Source organism: Lynx rufus, unplaced genomic scaffold, assembly GCF_022079265.1.
Source record: "Lynx rufus isolate CCGP_SWC_20201006 ecotype Redwood Valley unplaced genomic scaffold, mLynRuf1.p SCAF_2, whole genome shotgun sequence".
Taxonomy (NCBI): Eukaryota; Metazoa; Chordata; class Mammalia; order Carnivora; family Felidae; genus Lynx; species Lynx rufus.
The window spans coordinates 63,891,129-63,917,410 of NW_025814834.1; the positions used below are offsets into that span (position 1 = coordinate 63,891,129).

At 38.2% G+C, this 26,282-nt stretch overlaps 1 protein-coding gene across 2 annotated transcripts in view; it reads left to right on the forward strand.

Moving 5' to 3' along the window:
- The window catches only part of ABCB11 (ATP binding cassette subfamily B member 11), a 90,207-nt gene extending 64,803 nt beyond the window's left edge, over positions 1 to 25,404 (forward strand). For both annotated transcript variants that reach the window (XM_047085394.1, XM_047085395.1), the window contains 10 exons: positions 1,318 to 1,482; positions 6,789 to 6,893; positions 6,981 to 7,142; positions 11,748 to 11,951; positions 13,230 to 13,471; positions 16,203 to 16,359; positions 17,984 to 18,181; positions 21,999 to 22,205; positions 24,172 to 24,318; positions 25,150 to 25,404. In XM_047085394.1, the coding sequence (XP_046941350.1) occupies positions 1,318 to 1,482; positions 6,789 to 6,893; positions 6,981 to 7,142; positions 11,748 to 11,951; positions 13,230 to 13,471; positions 16,203 to 16,359; positions 17,984 to 18,181; positions 21,999 to 22,205; positions 24,172 to 24,318; positions 25,150 to 25,350 (1,788 nt within the window). In that variant the 3' untranslated portion in view covers positions 25,351 to 25,404. The remainder of the gene's footprint in view (positions 1 to 1,317; positions 1,483 to 6,788; positions 6,894 to 6,980; positions 7,143 to 11,747; positions 11,952 to 13,229; positions 13,472 to 16,202; positions 16,360 to 17,983; positions 18,182 to 21,998; positions 22,206 to 24,171; positions 24,319 to 25,149) is intronic.
- The last annotated feature ends 878 nt before the right edge of the window (positions 25,405 to 26,282 follow it).

Here is a 26,282-nt window from a genome sequence, read left to right on the forward strand (position 1 = left end):
TCCATGCTTGTTCTACTCATGCTTTCCCAGGCACCTCTCTTCCTCTCTGGTTGGAGGAATTGGTTTCCTAGAGTTAGTAAGCTGTGAGAGATTAAATTATTGGACAGAAGGATTTGCTACATGAGTGTATAGTAATGACAAGTGCACATGTTGAGGGCAGGCCAAGAGAGAATTTGAAATGGAGTTAACAAGAAATCCATCACCAGCCAAGCGGCCTTCCTCCCGCCTATTTGGCTTGCAATGATAATGACATAACATGACACAAAGCTTTATTTAAACTGAATTGGTAATGTGGTCTTTGACTTCGTAGGCAAAGGAAAGTATTTGAAGTTCCTTGCTGTTGTCTGTTCGTGACATTCAGCTACCTAAAGGGTAGATTATTACATATTAATGAAAGAGAGCACTAATTCATAGTTTTGTAATTCATCTGTTATAATATTTTAGTATATTTTAATAGAAAAAGTAAAAAAAATTAATGCAAATCTATATAAGCCACCTAAAATCCTTTCTTACATGAAATCAGTAATAAATTTAATAAATGGTCCTAAAGATCAAGCAGTGAGTAATATCAGTAGTGAGGAAAATGATAGTAAAAATGATGGGGTTTTGAATATAATATTTGCCTTCAAGAGGATAAAAATTTGTTAGCTTGACACTTTAATGACAACTAAAGAGAACAGAATAGAGAACTATTAAAATAATTTTCACTCATTACAAAGAATATGTAGAATTTAGAAATCCTGAATGGAGTACCATATACTTCTGGGTACTAATTAAGAAAAATCTTACAGAGAGCATGTAAATTATAACTATTGACACCATTTAATAAATTTGAATAATTACTTTGTCTTCTTTCAGATACACTGTCCTGCCTCAGAGCTTCAGGTAGTTTCTAGAAGGACATTTATGAAAGACATACCTTAAAATTTTTATGAGTCCTCAAATATGTAAATACCACTATAGCACAAAATTTTTTTTAATTGGGGAGTTATTTTTTTGAAAGTTCCAACATATCTATTACTCCCCTAGAGTTAACACATACTCACTGCAACATGAAAACCACAACCTCACCCTCAGATGTGTGTCCATCTAGCTCATCCCTTCCAAGTCACGGCATGGTGGCAGGCAATTCAAAACCATTTCTTACAAAACAACGCATCACTAACATCTTGTAGATCTTTGAGGTCACTCATAACCAATCAAACCATGACTTTTAAATCTGTGAATGCCAAAGGGTCTGCTGTATAATAAAAGAATAAATGCAAAAATGTCTGTGTGTACCTCTGGATGGCTAATGTAATCCTTTCTCCCCTCAAGGACGAGGATATTCCTGTGGAAGAAGAAATTGAACCTGCCCCAGTTCGGAGGATTCTGAGATTCAATGCTCCAGAATGGCCCTACATGCTGGTAGGGGCTGTGGGCGCCTCTGTCAATGGTTCAGTCACACCTCTCTATGCCTTTTTATTCAGCCAGATTCTTGGGGTAAGCAAACAGCTGGGTTCACGTTATTCTCCTCACATTGTTTGTTTTTCTATCAGTGGGTATTGTCATTTTTGATAGGCTGGCTCTGTTGTTTTAATGGATGTAGCTTTATTTTCCTCATAAAGGACTAAAGTGCCTTGATTTTCCATTGCACAGAAGACAAGAAGGTGAAGCTGAACACTCTCATTTGGGCTGGCAGGACGCTCATCCAGGCATCATGTCTGCGAAAAACTGCATTATGGCTGCAAATTTAGTGTTAGAAGAGGGCAATTTCCCTATATGCAAACAAAATCAGAATGCAAAGCAGGTTCGTCGAATAGTACAAAAGGATTTTAGGGCCGTTTTGATCTTGCTGAACAGCTGAGGTGCAGAGTTTGGCTTATAAAAGCAGGTGTTAGTGCATGTGTAATTCTCTTCTCTGCTGATTGCACCATTGAAATGGCAAGGTTGGGGAGGAAAGAGGAAAAGGAGGAGAGAAGTACAATAAGGCACGGATAAAGAATGAGCTTATTTCAATTTTCACTTCCTTAGGAGTTTTTGTATTCTCCATCTGACTTTGTTGCTACAATAAAAATTAACAATAATTACAAATATTAATTTACACTAAGCACATTATATATAATAGTTCACTAAATTTTCCTAGTTAACCATCTGAGTTAGGGATTCTTATTGTTCCTGTTTTAGCAAAAAAGCAAATCAAGTTATACAGAATTTAGGATAGCAAGTAATGGATCTGGGGTTCAAATCTGCAGAACCTGGAGAGCCAGGTTCTAACAAAACTTTATCATTGCAAAATTAGTTATCAAAACGCTGCCAAGTTTCCTTAGTTGAAATTTACGCCACCCCCCACAAATCCCGTGAGATCAACAAGGAAGCAAACCTAGAATCTAGATAACTTTTTAAATTTGTTTATGGTGAAGTAGAAATTAATTAGGTGGTAGGACCATGAGTAGGAGGCACCTTTTCCAAAGCCTAGCCTCAAGGATTTGCCAGTATACCACACAGCCAGAGCTTACTAAGAGTCCTGAGTTTTTCTTTTCCCCCACTAGTCTCTCTTTTGTGGCTTCTCTGGGAGGTCCCGACCAGAAAAATGTCCCCACAGGCATGAATCATACAGAAAGACCCAGAGAGTCCATAACCAAAATCAAGTCATTTGTGCAGGGAGGGCCTCAGTCGCCCTTTTAATTTTTATACAGCCCCCTTGTGGGAAGTGAGAAAATCATGTTAATTTCAGAGAAGTAGGAAACTGGAAACCGAGAACTTCAACTCTGGTAAATTGAATTTCTGGTTATGTAAAACCCTTTATGATGAAAATCCTTTAAATAATTAATTTATCACCCTTCATGTCTGGTAAGTGCAATATTTTAAATGCAACATAAATGTTCTTTTTTGACTCAACAGATGTTTGTTGATCATCTTCCACAGACACTATGCTAGAAACTTGGGATTGCAGTATCAGTCATGGTGCCTTCTCTAATAGAGTTTCTGGTCTATGAGGAAGACAGACATTAAACACAAAAATCTATTCATAATTCAACAAATATGTATTAATCATTTATGGTTTGCCAGACATTATTGCTGGGATTGAGGATAGACTGAGGAACAAGAAAACCAAAGCCCTTCCCTTCTCTCATAAAGCTGACATTCTAGTAGGGAAAGGCTCTGGAAATGCATCTCACAGAGTAGTGATGAGGTGCAGAGGGTGTGGTGGGTAGGGTTGAATCTGTCAAGACATTTGCTCTAGATGTTTGCTTTTTAATATAAATCCAGAATAACAGCTTTCTTTGCTGATTCTCACTTTCTTAAAAAACAGAGTAAAGAGTGTACTGACTGAGCTTCACCCAAACCCTGTATATGAGCTCCTGTGGAAAGAGCCCCTGGATTCCTAACCCAGAGATCTTTTTTTTTTTTCTGAAACTGGCTCTTCTAGTTACTTATCAAGCACTGTATGCCCTGGGGTCATGCCATGCCATTTCTCTGGGCCTTAGGTTCCTCAACTATAAAAGGAAGGATTGACAAAAATGGTTTCTAAGATAACTGCCAGTTCTAAGAGTCTATGAAACGGCCAGGTGAGAAAAAACCTGACGATTCAGCTGTAACACCTGCTCTCTAGAGCAGCTTCCAGTTGTTGGTAGTGACAATCGTTATGTGATTCTTCTGTTCACAACCAGAAATCCTAGGAAAAACTTGGCTTGAGCAATAAGGCTTTTCACTTAAGGGCTGCAGTTACCAGAGTAACAGGATCTGGTTGGTGGAATCCAAGGTTTGCTCTTGTTTAATGTTCTCACCGGGTTGTATTTTCTAAGAGAATGATGCTGAACAAAGTACTATTTTTCCTCTCTGATGAAGAAGATCATTCTGTTTGTCTCTGGCATAATTATCACATATTCATCAGTAGATTCATGATACTTTCATCTCGTAGGATATAATCATGAGTCAGATAATAGTCTGTTCGTAATTGCGCTATTTTCATTCTGACATACCTAAAGGGCACAATACTAACATTTGGTGTATTGAGACCACAGTTTGGGACACAGACCCAGCAAACGATTGGACACTATTAGGATCCTGGTCTCTAATCTAGTGATGCATCAATACACACATAAAACATAATGTATCTGATTCACTTTCCATGGGTCTATTTGACTTGGAAAGTGTGCATGTGTTCCAAGCACAGCAATGTGGACGTAGCATGCTGGGAAAAAGCACGAGTTTTGGAGTCAGTCAGCCCTGGATTCGTATTAAGTCTCTGCTCTGTATTCTCTGTGTGCATTTGGGCAAGTGGCTTTTCCTTGATGAGTCTTAGTTTCCTCATCTGTAATTTGGGACAAGAAAATCTACCTCACTGGGTTGTTTTTTTAAAAAAATTTTTTTTTTCAACGTTTATTTATTTTTGGGACAGAGAGAGACAGAGCATGAACGGGGGAGGGGCAGAGAGAGAGGGAGACACAGAATCGGAAACAGGCTCCAGGCTCTGAGCCATCAGCCCAGAGCCCGACGCGGGGCTTGAACTCACGGACCGCGAGATCGTGACCTGGCTGAAGTCGGACGCTTAACCGACTGCGCCACCCAGGCGCCCCCTCACTGGGTTGTTTTAAGAAGCCTAATTTAAGGAAATCTTCACTGAAGTTAAAGTAGGTTAAGTTACACATTTGGCACCTGGTAAATAGCAAGAGTTTAATGAATATCTATTTTCTTCTTAAACAAACTCACCATTATAAAAATGGCACAGATGTATTATAAAGGAGCGTACGGATGGGTAGCCTTTTGGGTTGATTTCAACAAGAACAAAACTCAACAACAAAGAACTCATGGAGTAGAATTTTGTGAAAAGAAGTTATGGATAGAGAGATGCCCACTCTTGAACTGGACACTTGTATGGATTTAACATCAGCCAAACACTCTTTTTTTTAACCCAGACAAGATGAGTCATGCCAAGAGCCAAGAGAGCTGGCAAGAAGAAAATCACTGGAATCTGAAAAAATAGGCCTTTCCTTACCTAATAATAACCACTAGCTAAATGAACTTGGACAGAAGTTTTGATGTTTGGGGCTCTGGTTTACCATCTCTAGAATAAGAGTTAAACTGGCTAATCTGCACTTCTATAGTCCTTTTGTCCATGATTATAATAGGTGACATGAGGAAGGAATGGAAATGTGGCATCACTGTTTGGGGTTTGGGGGATGTGTATAATGATTTTAAAAACCAAACTGCAACAGGTCTTTAAACCCCTAAATTTATAAACTCTGTAAAGTAAACATATGAGTTACTCAATGCTGGGGAGAATGACCTTGGAATCTTCCAAACCCACTTCCACCTGTATTAAGAACATGAAGACCCTAGAAATTATCCTAGAAACAGTAAATTTTATTAATCTGGAACTCCCCTCTCCACTTTGGAATTTGATTATTTGAATAGGTTACTTTTGCTTTGCAAAAAAGGATTTGTTAATGGAGTAGTATACATTGTTTTCAAGAGATTTATTTGGTATATAACAGGCACTCAATAAATATGTATTGCATAAATGATTTCTTTTGAGCAACTGCTTGTTAGCATTGTTCTGGTGACTTAAATTAATTTAGAACGATAAATAAAGTTCTCTAATGTGTACGTTTTTGAACTCAAGTTTCCCTCACTTAAGCCCAAATTAGGAAGTTTTGTTGTACCTAAAATCTATTTATTATAGGGCACTATCATTAGAATATCCAGCTGTTCTTTCCATTTTCTTATTGCAACAGTGTAGTCCCCAATCAGTTACTTGAGCATACATCTGCAAGTTCAGAATACACTTATAAAGTATAGTTTACCATTTATTATGGACTAAAAAAAATTCACGACTTTCATAGTTTTTTGGGGGGGAGTAGAGAATGTTTTCAACTTTTCCTGATTTGGAAACAACAACCTCTGGGGCAACCGGGTGGCTCAGTCAGTTAAGCATCCGACTTCGGCTCAGGTCATGATTTCACAGTTTGTGGGTTCCAGCCCCATGTCAGGCTCTGTGCTGACAACTGAGAGCCTGGAGCCTGCTTTGGATTCTGTGTCTCCCTCTCTTTGTGTTCCTCCCCCGCCTGTGCTCTCTCTCTCTCTCTTTCTCAAAAATAAACATAAAAAAAAAAAAAGAAACAACAATCTCAGCCTCAGATGGACAGAAAGTGTTCTTTCTCCTAAGCCAACTACAGTTAATAGCTAGTTGTTTTTTAAACGAAACTATTATTCATATATTATATATATGTATGTATATATATATATATATATAATATGAATATGATCTATAAAAGTCATAACAGAGTACCTGAGTGGGAAAATCATCTTTATTGCTTCTGTTATGTGAGAAGGACAAAGGTCATGATAATACTTTGTGCTTTGTTCCAGAAAACATTCTTCCTTCCTTCCTTCCTTCCTTCCTTCCTTTCTTCCTTCCCTCCTTTCTTCCCTCCCTCCCTGCCTCCTTCCTCCCTCCCTTCCTTTGTTCCTAACTTCCTTTCTTTTTTCTTTGCCTTATTACATACAAGATTTGAGATATTTAATGATACTTTTCATCTGTATCAATGAAAAGCCAACACAATTGCCTACATCAGGCCAAGAAACAAGACAGAATTTCTGCAAATTGTAGCTATTGGTTTTCATTTGCCAAGCTTCCTTCCCCACAAGGAATTAAAATACACATATTCATAGCTAACTTTGGTTTAATTACTGATATGTTCCCTTAGCCTGATGCTTAAGAGAAATTCCTTTTAAGCATATTTTATTTATTTTGCTATTGTTTGTAATACTAAAGTAATATGTTTGCTTACTTTCTTGCAAAGACTTTTTCACTTCTTGATAAAGAAGAACAAAGGTCACAGATCAATGTTGTGTGCCTGCTTTTTGTAGTATTGGGCTGTATATCCATTTGCACTCAGTTTCTGCAGGTAAGGAGTTTTATTTTTTTGTAAGTGATTTAGCTATTTTCTCCCTTTTCGTGTTAAAATATCACTAAAGATTCCTTTATGTTTTAGGGATATGCTTTTGCTAAATCTGGAGAACTCCTCACAAAAAGGCTACGTAAATTTGGTTTCAGAGCAATATTAGGACAAGACATTGGCTGGTTTGATGACCTGAGAAACAGCCCTGGGGCACTAACAACAAGGCTTGCTACAGATGCCTCTCAAGTTCAAGGGGTAAGCTATGGGGGGAAATCAGGGGTGTTATTAACTGGAGTAAATATTCTTTCCTTTGAGAATTATGATAATTACCTATGTGTTTCCCATGAAATAGGAACTCATGGGACTGAGATGCCCCAGAGCCACATTTTCCACCGTTTCCAATGCTGACAAACAACAGTGTGTCCCAGGCAATGTCCAGAATCAGTGCCATGAGTCCAAATCTGTCCAGGTTTTAGATTTTGTGGGAGTCTAGCAACTGAAAACTTTCCTGATACTCATTTCTCAGATCATTTTCAGGCCCAGAGGCTCAGATTCCACAACACTTAAAAGCTCCCCCCAGAAGGTGGAAGCAAAGCGTGTGTGGAAAAAAGCCTCTTACATAGATGCCCAGCATGCAGGTCTTAGGAAAAGAGAAGCTATTCTGAGCTGCCTCTGCAAAATGCCAGTAAGGAAACTGAAGGAAAGAAGTAAATGATTGCCATCTAGAATCTTGAGGCATTCATAGAGACAAAGCTGTGGTTTCTCCACCTCAGAACCGGCAGCCTTGTTCAGGGGACTTATACATGTGTAAGGTGAGGCCATGCCTTTAGGAAACTAGGGGTTTGTATTAAAGTGACAAGAGTCAAATGTGCCGTCCAGAACCTCTACTCACTTTTTGTGGGAAGGAAGGAAGGAAGGAAAGAAGGAAAGAGAAAGAAAAAAGAAAACCACAGTTTATTTGTAAGGTTCTTGGAAGAAAAAAACGCCCTGGATTGATGGTGCTGTACTGTGTGTCTTGACTCAAAAATATGGACAATGATATGGGAGAATTTCTGAGGAACATGGAATCTTCTTCCTCAGAGCTTTTTTTCTATGTATATATGTGCTTCTTACAGACTCTGGGTCACACTCCATGAATCATATTGTAATCTTTCTGTTTTTTCCCCTACAACAATCTGCTGTGAGCATATTTTGGCCATTACATATTTTTCTACAGTAGATTTTTGACGGCTGCATAATTCATCATTTTAATGTATCATCATTAAAGAATTCCTTATTTAAATGTTTTTTCTTTCTGTTTTTTTCCCCCTTATAAGCAACTTCTATCATTTTACATCAAGCTTGGCACATCCTTATTCATTTTTTTGTTTTTGTTCTCAAAATAAAATCACTGGATCAGAGTATATGATCATTTTGAAGGGTTTTAATGTGCATTGTCTTACTGCTTGGAGAAAGTTTGTAGCAATTTCACTTTTATCAACTGAGTATTCTAGTGTCCAGTTTACCTGACACTGAAGTTTAGGTTACATAAATAAGCTACAAACTTATCTCTTCTATTTTTGCATCCTTCAGTCTGCAAGGTGCTTTTTAAAAAATTTTTTTTAATGTTTGTTTATTCTTGAGAGAAAGAGAGCGTGAGTGGGGGAGGGGCAGAGAGAGAGGGAGATAGACCGAAACAGGCTTCAGGCTCTGAGCTGTCAGCACAGTGGAGCTCGAATCCACAAGCTGTGAGATCATGACCTGAGCCAAAGTCAGACGCTCAATGCTCAACCGACTGAGCCACCCAGCTGTCCCGAGCAGATTCTCTTAAACAAGACAAAAAAACTTAAAGTAGACTTGTCAGACTACATAAAAACTTAAAACTTTTGTATAAACAAATGGTAAAAACTAGAAAAATATTTATAACAAAAATTAATACACCTGATAACTCTAATATGTGTAGTGCTCTAAAATTGGTTAGAGAACAAAAATAAACAAAATAATACAGGTTAAAAAATAGTATATGGACAAACCACAAAAAAGAAATGCAGCAGGACAATGAACAAATGAAGAATTGCACAACCTTATTAATAGAAAAATACTAATAAAAGAATGAAGCACCATTTTCCACCTATAAAAACAATTGTGAATGACAACTTCCTATATTTGTGAGGATGAGAAGAAATGGACGCACTCATAAAATATTGGTTATAGTTTGAATTCTTTCAACATTTTTTAGAGAATAATCAGGTATGCAAATCCTGTGACTAAAATTTGTATGAGTTGATTCTCTCCTATTTTGTGACAATATGCATTCAAGGGTATTTTTTATATTGATCAAAAAATTAATAAAATCCCCTGGAAACTACCTGAATATCCACCAGTGGGAAAATAGTTGAGTGAATACATCCCTACTAAGGAATATTAGGCAGCTATCTTTAAAGGTGTTAATGTAATGATCCAGAGGGATGGTTATGTTACAAGAAGTGAAAAAAAATCAAAGTACAAAGTAGTATCTAGACTGATCCCTTTTTGTGAAAATGTTTATTACTATATATGTGTATATATTTTGTGTCTTAAGCTGTATTACTTTAAAAAAATTTTTTAAATATTGATGGAATATAATGTTAAAAGAAAAAATAAGGATATCCCAAAGAACTATTTAGCTATTTTTCAAATTCTCTATAATGCCTAACTGTCCTTGCCAACCCGAAATTCTTTTGTTCATTTTAACAGTGGTAAAATATACAAATCATAAAATTTACCATTTTACCCATTTTTAAGTGTACAATTCAGTGGTATTAAGTATATTTACATTGTTATGCAACATCACCACTATCCATATCTAGAACTTGTCATCATCCCAAATTGAAGCTCTGTATCCATTAAATATTAACTTCCCATCCCACTCTCCTCCCAGGCCCTGATAAAACCACCATCCCACGCTGGCTCTATGAATTTGACTATTCCAGGAACCTCATATAAGTAGAATCATACGATTATTTGTCCTTTTGCGGCTGGTGTATTTCGCCTAGCTTAATGTCCTCAGGGTACATCCATGTTGTAGCATGTGTCAGAATTTCATTTCTTTTTTAAGGCTTGAATAATATGCCATTGTTTGTATAGATCACATTTTGTTTATCCACTTATCTGTCAATCAACTTGGCACTTGGGCTCCTTCTGCCTTTTGGCTATTGTGGATAATGCTGCTATAAATATAGGTGTATAAGTGAATTCCAAATTTAACTTTGACTCCTGTGTTCAAGAAAGTTATTATCAATACATGGGAGGGAATTCTTTGGACCACAGAGTTCATATTCCATTTGAATCTTCAATATAATATGCAGAGGTAAATTATTCTTGCATCGCATTTCCTTAGCACCTATTGTTACCTACTAGCTTACCTGTGGTTGTTTTAAATAATGCTAAAGCCTCTACAATTTTGACAAAAGGCATTGCAGTCGTTCCCACACAAGTCTTTCTACACAGAAGGTGCCAACCTTTGGTCACATCTGCATAACTGCAACTGAAAGAAGAGTTGGAACCATCAAATAATTTTCATTATAAATAATAATTACTATGAGTGTCCGTTCTCCACTTATATTGAGACTGAACCTTTTTTGTCCATTTTGTGTTGACTGAACAGCCAGCTATTAAGCCAGGATGTGATTTTGTACTGATGAACAAGCTAATTTCATTGAGAAAGAAAATGGTCTCTTATAATAGTCTTGTACAAATTTTAAAAGTATAATTACAGAACAATCATCCGTCTTCACTGGATAATCAGAAATATTACCATATGACCAACGCCTGGGCATTTCCAAGCAGACCAAATGCATAGGCATGTGAAATATACACAGCCCACACTTAGCTGAATTAATCTCACACTGACTGCTCGAGCTCTGACACCCATGAAATGAGATTAGACAATAGATGAGCTTCCAAAAAACCATGAATAAAAGGGACTTTTATTAACCCAGCCTTCAAATGCATTAGGGAGTTCATTATTTTAAAAAAATCTTTCTAAACATAGAACTACCAAATGACCCAGTAAATCCACTCCTAGGTATGTATATCCAGAAGAATGAAGACAGGGACACAAATGGATATTTGTACATCAGTGTTCATTCATAGCAGCAGTATCCATATGGTCAAAAGGTGAAAACAACCCAAGTGTCCATCAACAGATGAATGGATAAACACAATGTGATATATACATATAATGAAATATTATTCAGCTTTTAAAGGAATGAAAGTCTGATATGTGCTACAACATGGATGGACCTTGAAAATATTAAGCTTAATAAAATAAGTTAGACACAGAAAGATATTGTATGATTCCATCCAGGTACCTAGAAGAGGCAAATTTATAGAGGCAGAAAGAAGAATAGAGGTTGTCAGGGGCTAGGGAGAAGGAGGAGGCAGGGGGTTATATTTAATGGGTACAGAGTTCTTGTTGTAGATGATAAAACGAGTTTGGACAGGTGCCTGAGTGACTCACTTGTTTAAGTGTCCAACTCTTGATTTCAGCTCAGGTCATGATTTATGGGATTCTCTCTCTCCCTGTCTCTCTCTCTGTCCCTACCTCACTTGTGTGTATGCTGGCTCATCTTCTCTCTCTCTCTCTCTCTCTCTCTCTCAAAGAAGAAAAAAAGATTTTGGATATAGATGGTGGTGATGTTTACACAATACTGTGAATGTATTTAATGCCACTGAATTGTACACTTAGAAATGGCTAAAACGATAAACATCATGTTATGTATATTTCATCAGAATAATTTTTTAAAATAATCTTTTTAGTATAAAATTGCCTTTTCACATAGTGGTATTTGTTGAAAGAGACTGTGTGTCTCAGATTGGTTGATTGCTTTTGGTTTGCAGGCGACTGGCTCTCAAATCGGGATGATGGTCAATTCCTTCACTAACATCACTGTGGCCATGATCATTGCCTTCATCTTTAGCTGGAAGCTAAGCCTGGTTATAGTGTGCTTCTTCCCCTTCTTGGCTTTATCGGGAGCCATACAGATCAGAATGTTGACAGGATTTGCCACTCAAGACAAGCAGGCTCTGGAGATAGCGGGCCAGGTAATCTTACAGACCCCATTTTCAAACTGCTTACAGCTAAGTGGCTGTCAGACAAACCACTGAGAATGAGTTGTACAAAGAGACTTAAGAAAGCTGTTAGGCTACAAACGTTAATCTTTGGAAACCTCCCACTAGCCTTTTTTATATGTGCCTTTGCCCCAAGGCCGTGACAACAAAGCTGTGATGCTGTGAGTGTAAACAGGTGTAGAGAAACAGCGGGGCAAACACAGAGGGTTACATGTTCAATTTCTTTTCCAATGGTTATTTCCTCCACATTCTAGTTTGGTGTATTCTTATTTGCAAGAGTGGAGAGTTCAGCTTTCCGTCTACTTGGGGTTTTTTTAGCTAAACGTTTTTCCCAGGTCATGCTGCCCACACAGAGAGGAGCTACCATCTTTTTAATGGCAGATAATTTTAATTTTCACACTTTACTGTCTGCTAGACTTAGGACAAATGTCTTTCCCAAATAGAACTATGAGATGCAATTTAGTTCTCAAATACTCTTAGGTTTCAGTGATGCACTTTTAAAAGTGTGTTCTAATGAGTATCTTGTACCGGGGTAAATGAGGAGATGGTGGCATAGACATTTATCAGGTATAAGAAATCATGTACACACACATACACACCTTTATTCTCTTAACAAATTTACTGTTATCTAGGTTTCGTGTCTTAAGAGAGGAGATGTAAACATCGCCCAAGCAGACAGAAGCCAAAAAGTTTCATATGCCAATGGGAGAAAGTAGCCCACCTTTGTGCTACTTTAGGACAGGATGCTAATTCAGAAACAGTGATTATTTACCATAGTGTATAGATTGAAACAACTACAAATTCATAGTATAGACTAAAAGATAAACTTTATACTTATATAATATTTGGTCAGATTGTTTTTTAAGAAAATAGAATCATATTTTAAATTTGTATTATTAAATATATTTTGTCTCAGAAGACATCTACAGATATTGTTTTGGACATTTCAATGAATTACCAAAAAAGCCAAAAGGTTTTCAAGGATAAGCATGTGTACATTTGTTCTCTTCTCTCTTCTACAAGTGGAGACAAAAAAAAAAATGTTAGTATTAATTAGAACTTGAGTTTAACTGCTTCATGATCCAGGCAGGTTGATGTCCGACAACTTCTTTGATGTCTAGATGATGGCTCCATCACAGATTTGTACCACATTTTGCCATTTACCCCACATTAAGTCCACGTAGCAACTGACATGTCATGAGAGTAGTTATTTCTGCTCTTTAATTCCTAAAACTCCTTTTCATTCTCCAGGTTACAAATGAAGCTCTCAGTAATATCCGCACTGTTGCTGGAATTGGAAAAGAGAGGCAGTTTATTAAAGCATTTGAGATTGAGCTGGAGAAGCCATTCAAGACAGCCTTTCGAAAAGCGAACGTTTATGGATTCTGCTATGGTTTGTCCCAGTGCACAGTGTTTGTTGCTAACTCTGCTTCCTACAGATATGGAGGTTACTTAATCCTCAATGAGGGGCTCCATTTCAGCTATGTGTTCAGGTGAGGACTATCATGCCAAGGTCATAAAAGATCGACACTCTAGGGAGGAATGGCCTGGTTCCATCAGGCAGCTCTTGCTGCTTAACAAACCATACCAAATTTGATATCTTGAACAGTTGGGATTGATTATTTCTGAAGATTCTATGGGCTGTCAGGGTGTTCTTCAGAACTGGACAGATTCACTCAGGCTTCTGAGTGGGCTTCTGTCTCCACCTGACTTCTCTAGCAGGTTGGCTTGTTTTCTTCATATTATGGTCTCAGTAGTCCAAGTACAACAGAAGAGAGTAAGCCCCAATGCCCAAGGTGAAACACTTGAAAAGTGTTTGCATTTTCTAATATCTCTCTGGCCAAGGAAAGTCATACAACCAAACCCAGATTTTAAAAAAAAGAGAATGAAATCTACTTTTCAATGATAGGATCCGATTGTGTTTCTCCTTTATTGTCACACTGTTGTCACACACACACACACTTCTGATCCCTGATTGGGTGTCCTACAGTTCAACTTAATTCTGACACCTTCTACCTGGAGACAGCATCGAACCCCAGAGCCTAAGGATGCAGTCCTGCAAGACTGCCCAAAACACCTTCCTCAGACTCTTCTTCAGACACCTTACCTTTCCCTGGAGGTGAGGGGCTGGGATAGGACTGAAATTTCCAATTTCTACCTCTAATTGTGTGGTTGCCTCCCCTGGCAACTGCAACCAGCCCCCATCCTTAGGTTAATAGGGGCCTTCCAAAGTCACTTCATTAACACAACAAAAGACACCTTGATGGCTCTCCAAATTTAGGAACTTCCAAGGGTTTAACAGTTGTGCCAGGAATAGGAGCCAAAACCCAAATACATGTTTCTTACTATAAATCACAATATCACAGAGGAGTAAAAAAGCTATATTGTAAAGGGATGTGTACAGAGTAATAGGATAAATGAACCATTGATACAATTTATTATACTGGTTAATGCTGAGGAAATCTAGAGGCCTTGGATCAGATGGTTCATAGAACCATCTTATTAGAACTCTGCCTCTTGCAAGGAAGCCATATTTCCAGCTGAATCCTCCTAGGTAGAGACAGCAAAGGCCAGGACAGGGGAATTATGTTCCTTTCTTATAGTTCAAGCCGGCTCTCCTGATAAGATTAGCTTTGAGTTCAGTGTCTCACATTTCTAGAGGTGAGAGCCAAAGTGTGTCAGGGTACCAAAGGACTGGATACTCATGTATATGGGTGTAGCGGGGGTGTTAGAGGGATGAGGGCAAGGTGGTCTGAGAAAGCCTTGGAGGACATTAGGAAAAGTGGTCCCAATAGAAATCTGTTCTTTTGGGTTTGTCCTCAAGCCATGAGTTCTGTCTTCTTGCCTTCTATCCTTCTTTTAAAATTTTTTTTTTTCAACGTTTATTTATTTTTGGGACAGAGAGAGACAGCATGAACGGGGGAGGGTCAGAGAGAGAGGGAGACACAGAATCGGAAACAGGCTCCAGGCTCTGAGCCATCAGCCCAGAGCCTGACGCGGGGCTCGAACTCACGGACCGCGAGATCGTGACCTGGCTGAAGTCGGACGCTTAACCGACTGCGCCATCCAGGCGCCCCAGTATCCTTCTTTTAGAAATACAGAAGAAATTTCTTCTCCTGCCCTACTGTACCCACTCCAATCAGGAAAGCTTCTTTTCCAAATTTTTGCATATTGAGAGCTGTTAACCCAAATCAGAAATCACAGACTGTTGACTTCTTAGTTTATGTCAGAAATTTGAAGAATTATTGGACAATATGTAAAAATTGGGAAACCATAGAAAATCCCCAACTTCTGGCTTCTCTTTAAAAACTGACTCCCTCTCTCTCTGCTTCCCACTCCCCGTCCCCGTGTTCTCTGTCTCTCAAAAATAAATAAACATTAATTTTTTTTTTTAAACTGAAAGATCATCTTCCACCATTTCCCATTTTATTCCAGGTGCTTTTCATTGCTTTAAGCTTTGGGCTGGGATCCTGGAGATGTTTGGCCTAAAAGAATTCCTGCTTATGAACGAGCCGTTCATAAGGCACAAACACACTCCCCTCCACCACCGCAGAAGCAGGCCCTCTGGGCATGGTGATGCAGATGGTCAGCTTGGGAGGATGCCCCTCGCATCATCATCTGTATAGCACCAGAGCTCTCTCTCACCATATTTATCACTCATGTATCCCTTCACCCATTTCCTCATTAATTTTGCACATGTTGAATATGTTAGAAGTTGGGATAAGTACTGTAGAAGCAAATGGACAATTTTATCTTTCTCATGGTGTCTGAAGCGTGAATGACACCCATGCTTCGTACTAGTGGTTCTTCACTAATAAGTGCATATCTTTTATGCACTTATTATAGATTCGAAAAATGTTAGCTTTGTGAGAACTCAACCCGATCTGATGATCTTTCAAGCCCCCTTCCTCCTTTTTTAAAAATTCTCAGGAAATTTTTTTTTCTCAAACAAACCTTTGAAAAAGAGGCCATTGTAGCTAAAGCAGGGTTTGGAGGTGTGAATCCCCCTCGTTCAATTTTCCCCTCACCATGTTGACATAGAACACCTCGGAAAACTACCAGTGTCTCCAAGCCTCCATTCCCAACAAGTCGAAGGTGACCTGTTCAAAGTTGCTCAATTCTTTCCTAGTAGAACCAGGGCCGGGCCCCCAGACATCTGCCCCTTAGGCTGTCACACCAACCATGCCACACTCCTTCTCTACCTGGGTGTCTGTCCAATTACAGGGTGATCTCTTCAGTGATACTAAGTGCGACAGCTTTTGGAAGAGCCTCCGCTTACACCCCTAGTTATGCCAAAGCTAAAATATCAGCTGCACGCTTTTTTCAACTGCTGGACCGACAACCCCCAATTAATGTGTACAGTAGTGCAGGTGAAAAGTGGGTAAGTACTGAGGGAATAGGAGGGAGGTGGAGGAGGACTGTGCATGTGTGTGTTGTGTGTATGTGTGTGAACAGCTAGTCATACAATACTACCTAGCACTTTCCTGCAATACATTCACATGAATGTAGAATACACAGACAATAGATTTATAAGTGTAAAGGAATGAAGTAAATTAGCATTAAAATTTATTCATAAGTCTGGCATTTGAATAAGGCAATGATATCCAGTGAATGCTGAATTCTGTGTAATATAAAGCACACTGAGTTCCAGAATGAATGAAACTGGATATCTTTTGAGACCTACCCGACCACCATGTTTTCTACTAATGTTCTGGTATGGAATGCAGAAAAACCAGTTCTTCCTGTACAATAATATTGACTTAATTCATGTTTATCTAGATTAATGTGGACTCCCTGAAAACCAATTTGATATCAACAAAATATCTTTTCTTCTAATTGATAGTCCCAACAGGTATTCTTTTTATCTTCCCCGACTATTAAAAAAAATTTTGTTTAATGTTTATTTTTGAGAGAGAGAGAGAGAGAGAAAGGGAGGGAGGTAGAGGGGGAGGGCAGAGAGAGAGCGGGAGAAACAGAATCCAAAGCAGGCTCCAGACTCTGAGCTGTTAGCACAGAGCCCTATGCTGGACTTTGACTCAGGAGCTGTGAGATCATGACCTGAGCCAAAGTCGGACCTGTAATGGACTGAGCCACTCAGGAACCCCCCGCCCAACTATTTTTTAATGTTTTTATTTTATTTTATTTTATTTTATTTTATTTTATTATTTATTTATTTATTTTATTTTATTTTTTTTATTTTTGAAGGAGAGAGACAGAGCATGAACAGGGGAGGAGCAGAGAGAGAGGGAGACACAGAATTCGAAGCAGGCTCCAGGCTCTAAGCTGTCAGCACAGAGCCCTATGTGGGGCTTGAACCCACAAACTGTGAGATCATGATGTGAGCCAAAGCCGGATGCTCAACCGACTGAGCCACCCAGGCACCCCAATTTTTTAATAATCCAGTGTGTTCAAGAGAGCAAAACAAAACTAAACCCTAATAAAGCTGAACTAAATTCAGAAATCCTTGTAAATTGATCAAATGACCTGTTCCTCCTTCAGCTCAATAAAAGTGAAGCTTCTGCGTTATTAAAGTCTATCCATTTCTAAAATTCATAATTCAAGTAGTACAACTGAAGGTACTACCTTTTCCATACAGGCTCAAGTAACTTTCTGAGTCATTTGAAGTTTAATGCTATTATTTGAAATCTTTAGGGGAAGCAGAACTATAAGGGTTTGGACAGTTACTGGCTTCTGTGATGGAATCATATCTACTAGTTGTTCTCTTCCATTCAGAATGAATGGGTGACAAGGAAATCCCATTAGGTTAGAAAGGGAATGAGAGGTCACATGTCTTTAATTTCATTGTTCAAGCATCTCTTTGTTCTATACCTGCCAGAATCGGGAACAGAATGCCATTTCATTAAGTGGCTGTCTTTATACTTCACAACATGGCAGCATGCAGTTGAAGGTATCTTAAGCAAGGATTTAAAACTCAGATTTAGGTACATTTTCAGTATTCTAGATTCTAATAGGAGCACATGTAACTCCAATCTTCCCATCCACAGGACAACTTCCAAGGCCAGATTGACTTTGTTGACTGCAAATTTACATATCCTTCTCGACCTAATGTACAAGTTCTGAATGGTCTCTCAATATCGGTCCGTCCAGGCCAAACACTGGCATTTGTTGGAAGCAGCGGATGTGGCAAAAGCACCAGCATTCAGCTTTTGGAACGTTTTTATGATCCTGACGAAGGGAAGGTGGTAAGCAGTGCAAATGCTTTTGAGAATTTTGCTTTCTGCAGAATATCTCCAAGCCCTTAAAAGTGGTTTTCAAGATTACACCTCGCCAGACTCACTCTAACGTGCTTGCCTCGGACACTTTCCCCTATGGATATTGTCTAGTTCCAGTCATTTGCTGGTTGACCTGATTCTACCTTACAATTTCTAATACCATATACTTCCTAGTTCCAGATGGCCTGCTGACCAGTTAGACAAAGAAAACTGGGCACACTGCAAAGCTGGAGATGAGTGTGTTTAACAGAAGCATTTGCTTACCTGTAAATGGAGCAGAATGTGCAAACAAATCAGGAAGCTAATGACCGCGAATGGAAAAAATGACAGGGGTGATGATGAACGCAATGATAAATGAGCAAGAGAGGGAATTTAGTATGAACAATCTGAGACAACCCTGGTTCAAGAAGCTTAAGTGTAGATAATGTAAAGAACTCAAATTGGTAGTTATGTGCCATAAAGCTTTGGCAAGGATTTTTGAAAAACTGGTGAATTTCTTTGCTTCTTATTTTCTGGAGCATTTCTTTCCCTTTTGTTTCTTTCCAAATAATATATGCAGAGGAATACAAAATAAAATAGGAAAGATTTGTAATAAAAAGCAACCCCTTATGCTACCCTTTCCACCATTCCCCATTTCTCTGCTCAAAGACAACTATTTTTAACTATTTGATGTTTTTAGGTCTTTCAATGATTACCTCAATGTCTCTAAGTAATATGGTTATGCCGCTGTTTCAAGATTTAACAAATTTAGACTCTTTATTGACTTATTCTTAAGAGATGGAAATTTAGCTTACCCTCAACACTTCCCCTTTTTTATGCACCTCCTCCCAATATATATATATATATATATATATATATATATCACTTTTAAAAGTTTCTGTTTGTAAATTTAATTAATATAATTCTTCTTCTTTTCTACACCTACAGATAGCATCTTTTGAATTCTTATTTCCTAAAATAAGAGTAACAATTCTATGTCTATTTTCACCTCTTCCTCCTTCCTCTTATTTCTCCATTCCTAATAACTATACTTTTATATTATCAAAATGCAAAACACTAACATTCCGTTTATAACATTTATTATCTTTAATTCTGGGCTGACTCTAAAAGTTAACAATCAACTAACAACTTTTATTATGATTATGTAAATATTGTTCATCCCATTATCAAGTAGTGAGATACATCAGCATTACATTTTCTTTCTTGATTGTTTTTTTTTTTTTAACGTTTATTTATTTTTGAGACAGAGAGGGACAGAGCATGAACGGGGGAGGGGCAGAGAGAGAGGGAGACACAGAATCGGAAACAAGCTCCAGGCTCTGAGCCATCAGCCCAGAGCCCGACACGGGACTCGAACTCACGGACCGCGAGATCGTGACCTGAGCTGAAGTCGGACGCTTAACCGACTGCGCCACCCAGGCGCCCCTCTTGATTGTTTTTATGAAAGGCTTTTTTTCTGGCATCCTCTGCCTTTATCAAATCCTTATATCCTTCCAATGTCTCTATCCTGCTACCTTTTCTGAGGGACATGCTTCTTACTCTCATGTCTACAACTGCCTGGGCTAATTACAACTAGTGCCTGTTGAACAGTTGTCACCCTGAGTTTCCTGAATGTTTTCTTGGATTAGATCCATTATTTCCTAATTCCCCTATCATCCTCTTTCGTGGGTTTCACTTTCCTTTTGTTGGAGTGCATCCATCAGTAGTTTTCTAAGAAATGATTCAGAGGCATAGGTCTGAAAATGTTTTATTCTGATCTACAAGTGATTGTTTAACCCTAATATTTTGAAATAAAGGCTTTTTTGAGTTCCCTGGGTAGTATAAACTTCACTGCAGTGAGGACAGGTCACTTTATGAAGAGAAATGCTGAGAGAAACTCGAAGGAGGCAACTAAAGATTCCCTTGCAAAAAGCAAAGCAAAGAAATAAGCAAAGAGATATTGGAAGAATCCAGGAAATTGTGAAAATAAGGAATAAGAGTTGGTTATATATAACTTATAATCACTTTGTTATTAATTTTGGTTATAAAAATTTTAATTTGTTTAAAAATATGTAGTGATTGATGAACCTAGAAAGCACATTGCACTGGGGTCTGATCTCTGCAAACGAGAGGGTCTAGTTTCCCAAAATGTCAGACTATCCTGTCTATCACCCCAGGTAGACTGTGAACTATAAGACATATAAGGACCCAAATCCTTCACATTTGATCTTTCCAATATTAACATATACGTATATTAAGTATATTTCTCTGAATGTACTCAGTGCTTGTTCTGATCGTAAGTAAGAAGCAATGCCCATGAAGAAATCAGTATGATTCCTTTAATTTCATAAACACAATATATTTTGTTATATTATTGTAAAACATTTCTACAAACCTTTTTCAAGTAGGAAAAAATACCACGTTTTATGCAATTTTAAAATGTTGTCTTTGAGGCACCTGGGTAGCTCAATTGGTTAAGCCTCTGACTCTTGATTTCAGCTCAGGTCATGATCTCAGGGTTCTTGAGTTCAAGCCCCACGTTGGACTCTGTGCTGACAGCATGGAACCTGCTTGGGATTCTCTCTCTCTCTCTCTCTCTCTCTCTCTCTCTCTTTCTCTCCCTCTGCCCCTCTCCTGCTCGCACATGCTCTCTCTCAAAAATAAATAAACATTACAAATAAATAGATAGAATGAATGAATAAATAAATAAATGCTAAAAATTGTCTTTACTCTTAAGGAAGCTACCAAATGCAGCATTCAACATTTTCAACACATAATTCCTGTGATCTGCAGTACTGTGTTAGGCCCTGTGGCAAATTCTAAGAAGTATGAAGCATATCTTATGTCTTTTAGGAGTTTACCTTACTAGCTCATGTACAATATTTAGCGAGCTGCTCCAGTAGTTAATTAGGTATTAAATTGTGCTTTGCAATCTATAAGTACTATGGAAAATGAATAGAGGAAGATGAGCCAGGGCTAATTGTTGAGGAATGCCTTATATCTTTTCCCACTAGTGTTTGCTTTTTCCATTGCTAAGAATTTATCTACAATATAGTGTGTTCACACCATTTAACATAATCTGTTTCTGAAACCATAGGGCCAAACACTTTATAGTAGTATGTTAGACACACTTCACCTTTACTATATTAAGGCTTTTAAGTGAAACAGCTCAAATGGTAGATATTTGAGTTCCTGCACTAAATTGCCTAGCTAGATCATGAATTACTAGAAAATAGAGATTCTTTTTTCTTTATATAGCAGACAAAAGACTCCCTAGCATGGTGCCCTTGTGGCAGAAAACTTAATATATGTTTGTTGATTGACTAGGTGAATAAATGTACTCCTTCCTTACTTGAGTCTATTATCTCATGTTAGTATCAGTAAAATCAAGGAAATAGGTTTAATTGCTATATTGTCCAATAGCTTTTTACATAGAAAAACCTGTTTCATAACCTGTGGAGTCTCAAAATTGAGCAATTGTTCATACTTGTAAAGGATGTGCTACACCAAAGTATAAGGGGAAATTTGTTTTTAACAAAATATTGTCCTGGGTGCCCTTCTTGTTTCAAATACCTACACAGCTAAATTTTGGGAAACAAACAAAACCATAGTCTGATCATAACTTTGACACCACTTCTGACAGATACTACCTCCAGAGGTCAAAGGCAACATCACTTATTTATGATTCCTGGGATTTTTATCTCTCAAGTAAAGCAACTGTCTTATATAATACTACCTCTAGAATATGAAGGTTCCTCACTGCTGGAATTCTAGAACTTAATGCTCTGCCTCTCACCTCTATTGGCAGATGATAGATGGGCATGACAGCAAAAAAGTAAATGTCCAGTTTCTCCGCTCGAACATTGGAATTGTTTCCCAGGAACCGGTGCTGTTTGCCTGTAGCATAATGGACAACATCAAGTATGGGGACAACACCAGGGAAATTCCCATGGAAAAAGTCATAGAAGCTGCAAAGCAGGCTCAGTTGCATGACTTTGTCATGTCACTCCCAGAGGTGAGTACCTCAGGTCACCTCCTTATGGGTGATGGGGATGGGTAGAGGTAGAACGGCCAAAATGTATTATGACTGTGGCTCAGAGAGAAGGTCAAAGTCAACACGGTTTCTTTCTTAGTGCCCTAGGATTGTCTCTGTCTTTTAAGCAAAATAAATGGCCTCCACCAACATACTCTTGAGCTTTGGGAAGTATTACATCATCCAGTGCAAAGGATGCCATAGAACCTGTTATACCTAAAGCAGTATTATACTGAGCATTAGTGTAGCGTGGTGAGAAACAATCCTGAGATTCAGAACAGATATAGGTTTGAATCCAAACTCTGCCACTTACTAGCTGTGTAACTTTGGGGCAGTTACTTATCTTTTCTGAGACTCGATCATCTACAAAATGCAAAAAATTACATGAAAATGAAAGAATACACAAGATAGTCATTATGCTGCTAGTATTATTGTCATCCCCATAATTTCATTACTTGGCTGCATTTACTGTGCCTGATGAGGTAAGTTGCATCTGCCCTGATGCATCTCACTTTTCCAGAGCTAAGTTTGAACTTAGTACAATATTGACTTTGCATTTTTCCATCCACCAAGAGTCTCTTGGTGGTTGATCACAAAAAAAAAAGTTAACACATGGAAACTAAATTTTAGGAACCAAACTTTTAACCTTTGGACTTCTTTTAAATACCACTTTTAAATTACTTTTTTTTTTTGCACGTGATTATGTTTATAAATTTTGTGCTGTTTGGGGTGGCTTTTTCCTTTTTTTTTTTTGTTTTGTTTTGTTTGTTTTTTCACAAAGGCCCTTAAGTCTTAGCTTGATTCTAACCTGGGTAGCTCAATCCATGAGCATGTGGAAATTACTGTGTACTGTATCCTGAATGAAAAGCAAAGCTTGTGTTCCCTCTGGAAGATTCATTTATTCCACAAATCTTTGTTGAGCACCTTCTCATTTTGTGGGAGACAGTGGCTCAGGGGCAGTTTATTGCCTCTTTCTCATATGGATTTAACCCATGGTACCCTCCACTGAGCATTTTTTCTCCACGAGGACAAAGTAGGCTGTCATGAGTCTCACTTGGTGTGGTTAGCATTTGTCAGGAGGCAAGGGAATCAGGGGAAGGAAACACACCTTGTTGTGGAAGACAGGGGAGAGCAGTGGTCAAGGGCAAAGTCTCAGAAACATGACACACGTGGATTTCGAGTTCTGCTTTTTACTTGTCTTTGCACAATTTTCTTACCTGTCTGTGCCTAAGTTTTGTAATCTCTAAAGTAGGGAGAAAATTATTTCTGTGAGTATTAAATGATCATCTGGCTAGAATAGTTAACACGATGCCTAAAGCATCATAAATATTCTGTGAATGCTAACTATTCTTTATGTAGCCATGCCTAGCATCTAGCTAGGAATTTTCCTTCATAATTTCAGTAAATGTATGGACTAGTGATTAACATCTTCGTTTTCCAGGCAAGTTTGCTGCTCACAGAAATTTAGGTAATTTGATCATGCTCATAGAGCTACTAGACAGCACAGTGAGGATTTGTAACTAAGCTTATGTTCCAGAATGATGTCTCCTCAATAAGAGGATGGACCAGGAGATCTCTCAAAGGGCCCTTGCATTCATAGGATTATTCCATCTTGGAAAGCTCTTCCAGATGAGAGTTTGGAAATCTGGGAATCTTAAATCAGAGAGATCTCATAGACAGGGAGAAAGAAAGAAAAAAAAAACCACCACAAACCTAAAATAAATGCAGAGATGGAGATATAAAATCCCCTAATTTCCCAACAAATGCTATATTTTTTTTATATTCCTAAATGGGTTTTATATCCTTTATAGAAGGACTCATTTATTATTCCTAATTTAAAAAAAAAACAAAAATTGTTTAAATCCTCAGAGAGGTGATTAATGTGGGCTCCATACAGCATAGGAGCAATGACTGTTTCTGGGTCTCAAACTCACCATACTTTTTCCAGAAATATGAAACTAATGTTGGGCCCCAGGGGTCTCAACTGTCTCGAGGGGAGAAACAACGGATTGCTATTGCTCGGGCCATTGTACGAGATCCTAAAATCTTGCTACTAGATGAGGCTACTTCTGCCTTAGACACAGAAAGTGAAAAGGTATGTATTGATTTTCTAAAGTCTTAGATCATTATAAATGGGTCTTTTGCTGTAAGATTTGCCCTTATGAAATGGCACTATTTTCAATTTTATGATTCATTAACAGTATAAATGGCCAATACTTGGTGGAACAAAAGACAATAATCTAGAGGAAGTGATTCAAAATAGGAATGTTTCAAATGAAAAAGCATATTTTAACTTTAAGAATTGTTGTTAAGATTCTCTAGGCTAGGTGATGCTTTTTCAAGGGCTAGTAGTTAGCTTTCTTAAGTAAAATAATCTAGGTCATCTGTGAGGCATTTCCTATTTTATAATTTCAAAGTTACATGGTAGAGCAGGGAGACAGCACAAAACACAAAGTAAGAGGTGACATCTGATGTGCATGGAAGGAAATGCAATTGAACAAAACAAAACTATGAAATTTACCATTTATAATTAATTCCTTAAAAATCAGGATTCATTTTAAAGAGACCTAAGATGTCCTTAATGAATAACAATATCAGTAATGACCACTTAACTGCTACCTTACATGATTCCTTTGGTTTCATTTTTTGCAAATTAGACCATCAGGTATTGTAAAGTTATATTGTGACCTCATAGTTTGGTTCATTCTTGCTTCACTGAAAGTTCTCAGCCTGTAGAATGCAATTTAAATCATTGAGGCATTGCATACAGCAAATACTTATGTGATCCTTTCTCTTCTGTCAAGGCTTTGGGTTTAACCCCTGAGTATAGCAATGCTGCTCAAGTAGTATTAAGCAGAATTCTTGAGATGTTGGGCCAGGGTACAAGCATGTGTCTTTGCATCAGCTTTCCACCTTCTCTTTGCAGACAGTGCAGGTCGCCCTGGACAAAGCCAGAGAAGGTCGGACCTGCATTGTCATTGCTCATCGTTTGTCTACCATCCAAAACTCAGATATCATTGCTGTCATGTCACAGGGGGTAGTGATTGAAAAGGGGACCCATGAAGAACTGATGGACCAGAAGGGAGCCTACTACAAACTAGTCATCACAGGAGCCCCCATCAGTTGACCTGACTCAAGAACTTCATGTACAGATGATGCACCAATTACAAGAGTGCCATGGGGTTGTGTTTTTTTCTTTAAGGAGAAATGATAATACTTTACTTTTTCAGGCATTGTCATATGTTGGGATCCAAGCTAATTTCTAATGACTTTCAAAACAATTTAGTGTTAAATATCTGTATATAGAAAATGAAAGAAACTAGGGTTAGCGTGAGTTAAAATCCAATGGCAAGCATCTGCTTAGCCATCACCCAGTGGCTTCTCCATGCAGAAGCCATTCGCAGTTACTACATGGGAATTAGTGGGAAGGCATAGAGTAAATGAGACTTTGAATTCCTTGAGAGCAGAGGATTGTCCTATGCATTTTTGAAACTTCAGTGTACACAGAGCCTATGCACTTATAATAGGCACTCAACAAATGTTTATCAAGCTGGACCAAGGTCATATGTGAAAACAACAGGAAGACTGACACCCAACTATTTCCTGATTAAAATTTTCTTTCATGTTAAAAGAGATTCATTCATCTTTAAGGATGGGGATAGGAAAAGGAGGACTTTGATTCTCTGGATGTTCTCAGAATGGGAAAGGCAGAAAGGGGCAAGTATTCACAAGGACTTACTAGGAAGGGGTATTGATTTATAGAATCAGGGTGTAGTGCCTAAGGGGTGAAGTCATTAGAATCTACTAATGTGGCTTTTTTGTATAATGCTATGTGAAACTATGACAAAATAAAATGCAGTATTTTTATTTCATGAATAGACTTTGGGGAAACAAAGGACAGCAACCTGGGATAAAGACTGTATCCCAGGCCTTTCGTCCCTGTCGCCACCCTTCGTATTGGTTGCCTGTGTGGAAACAGAAGTATAAACCCTCCTCCTGCAGCAGGACGGCTGCCCTTCCCTAATTCCTGCAAAAGACTGGGTGGGGAATCTCACTGAG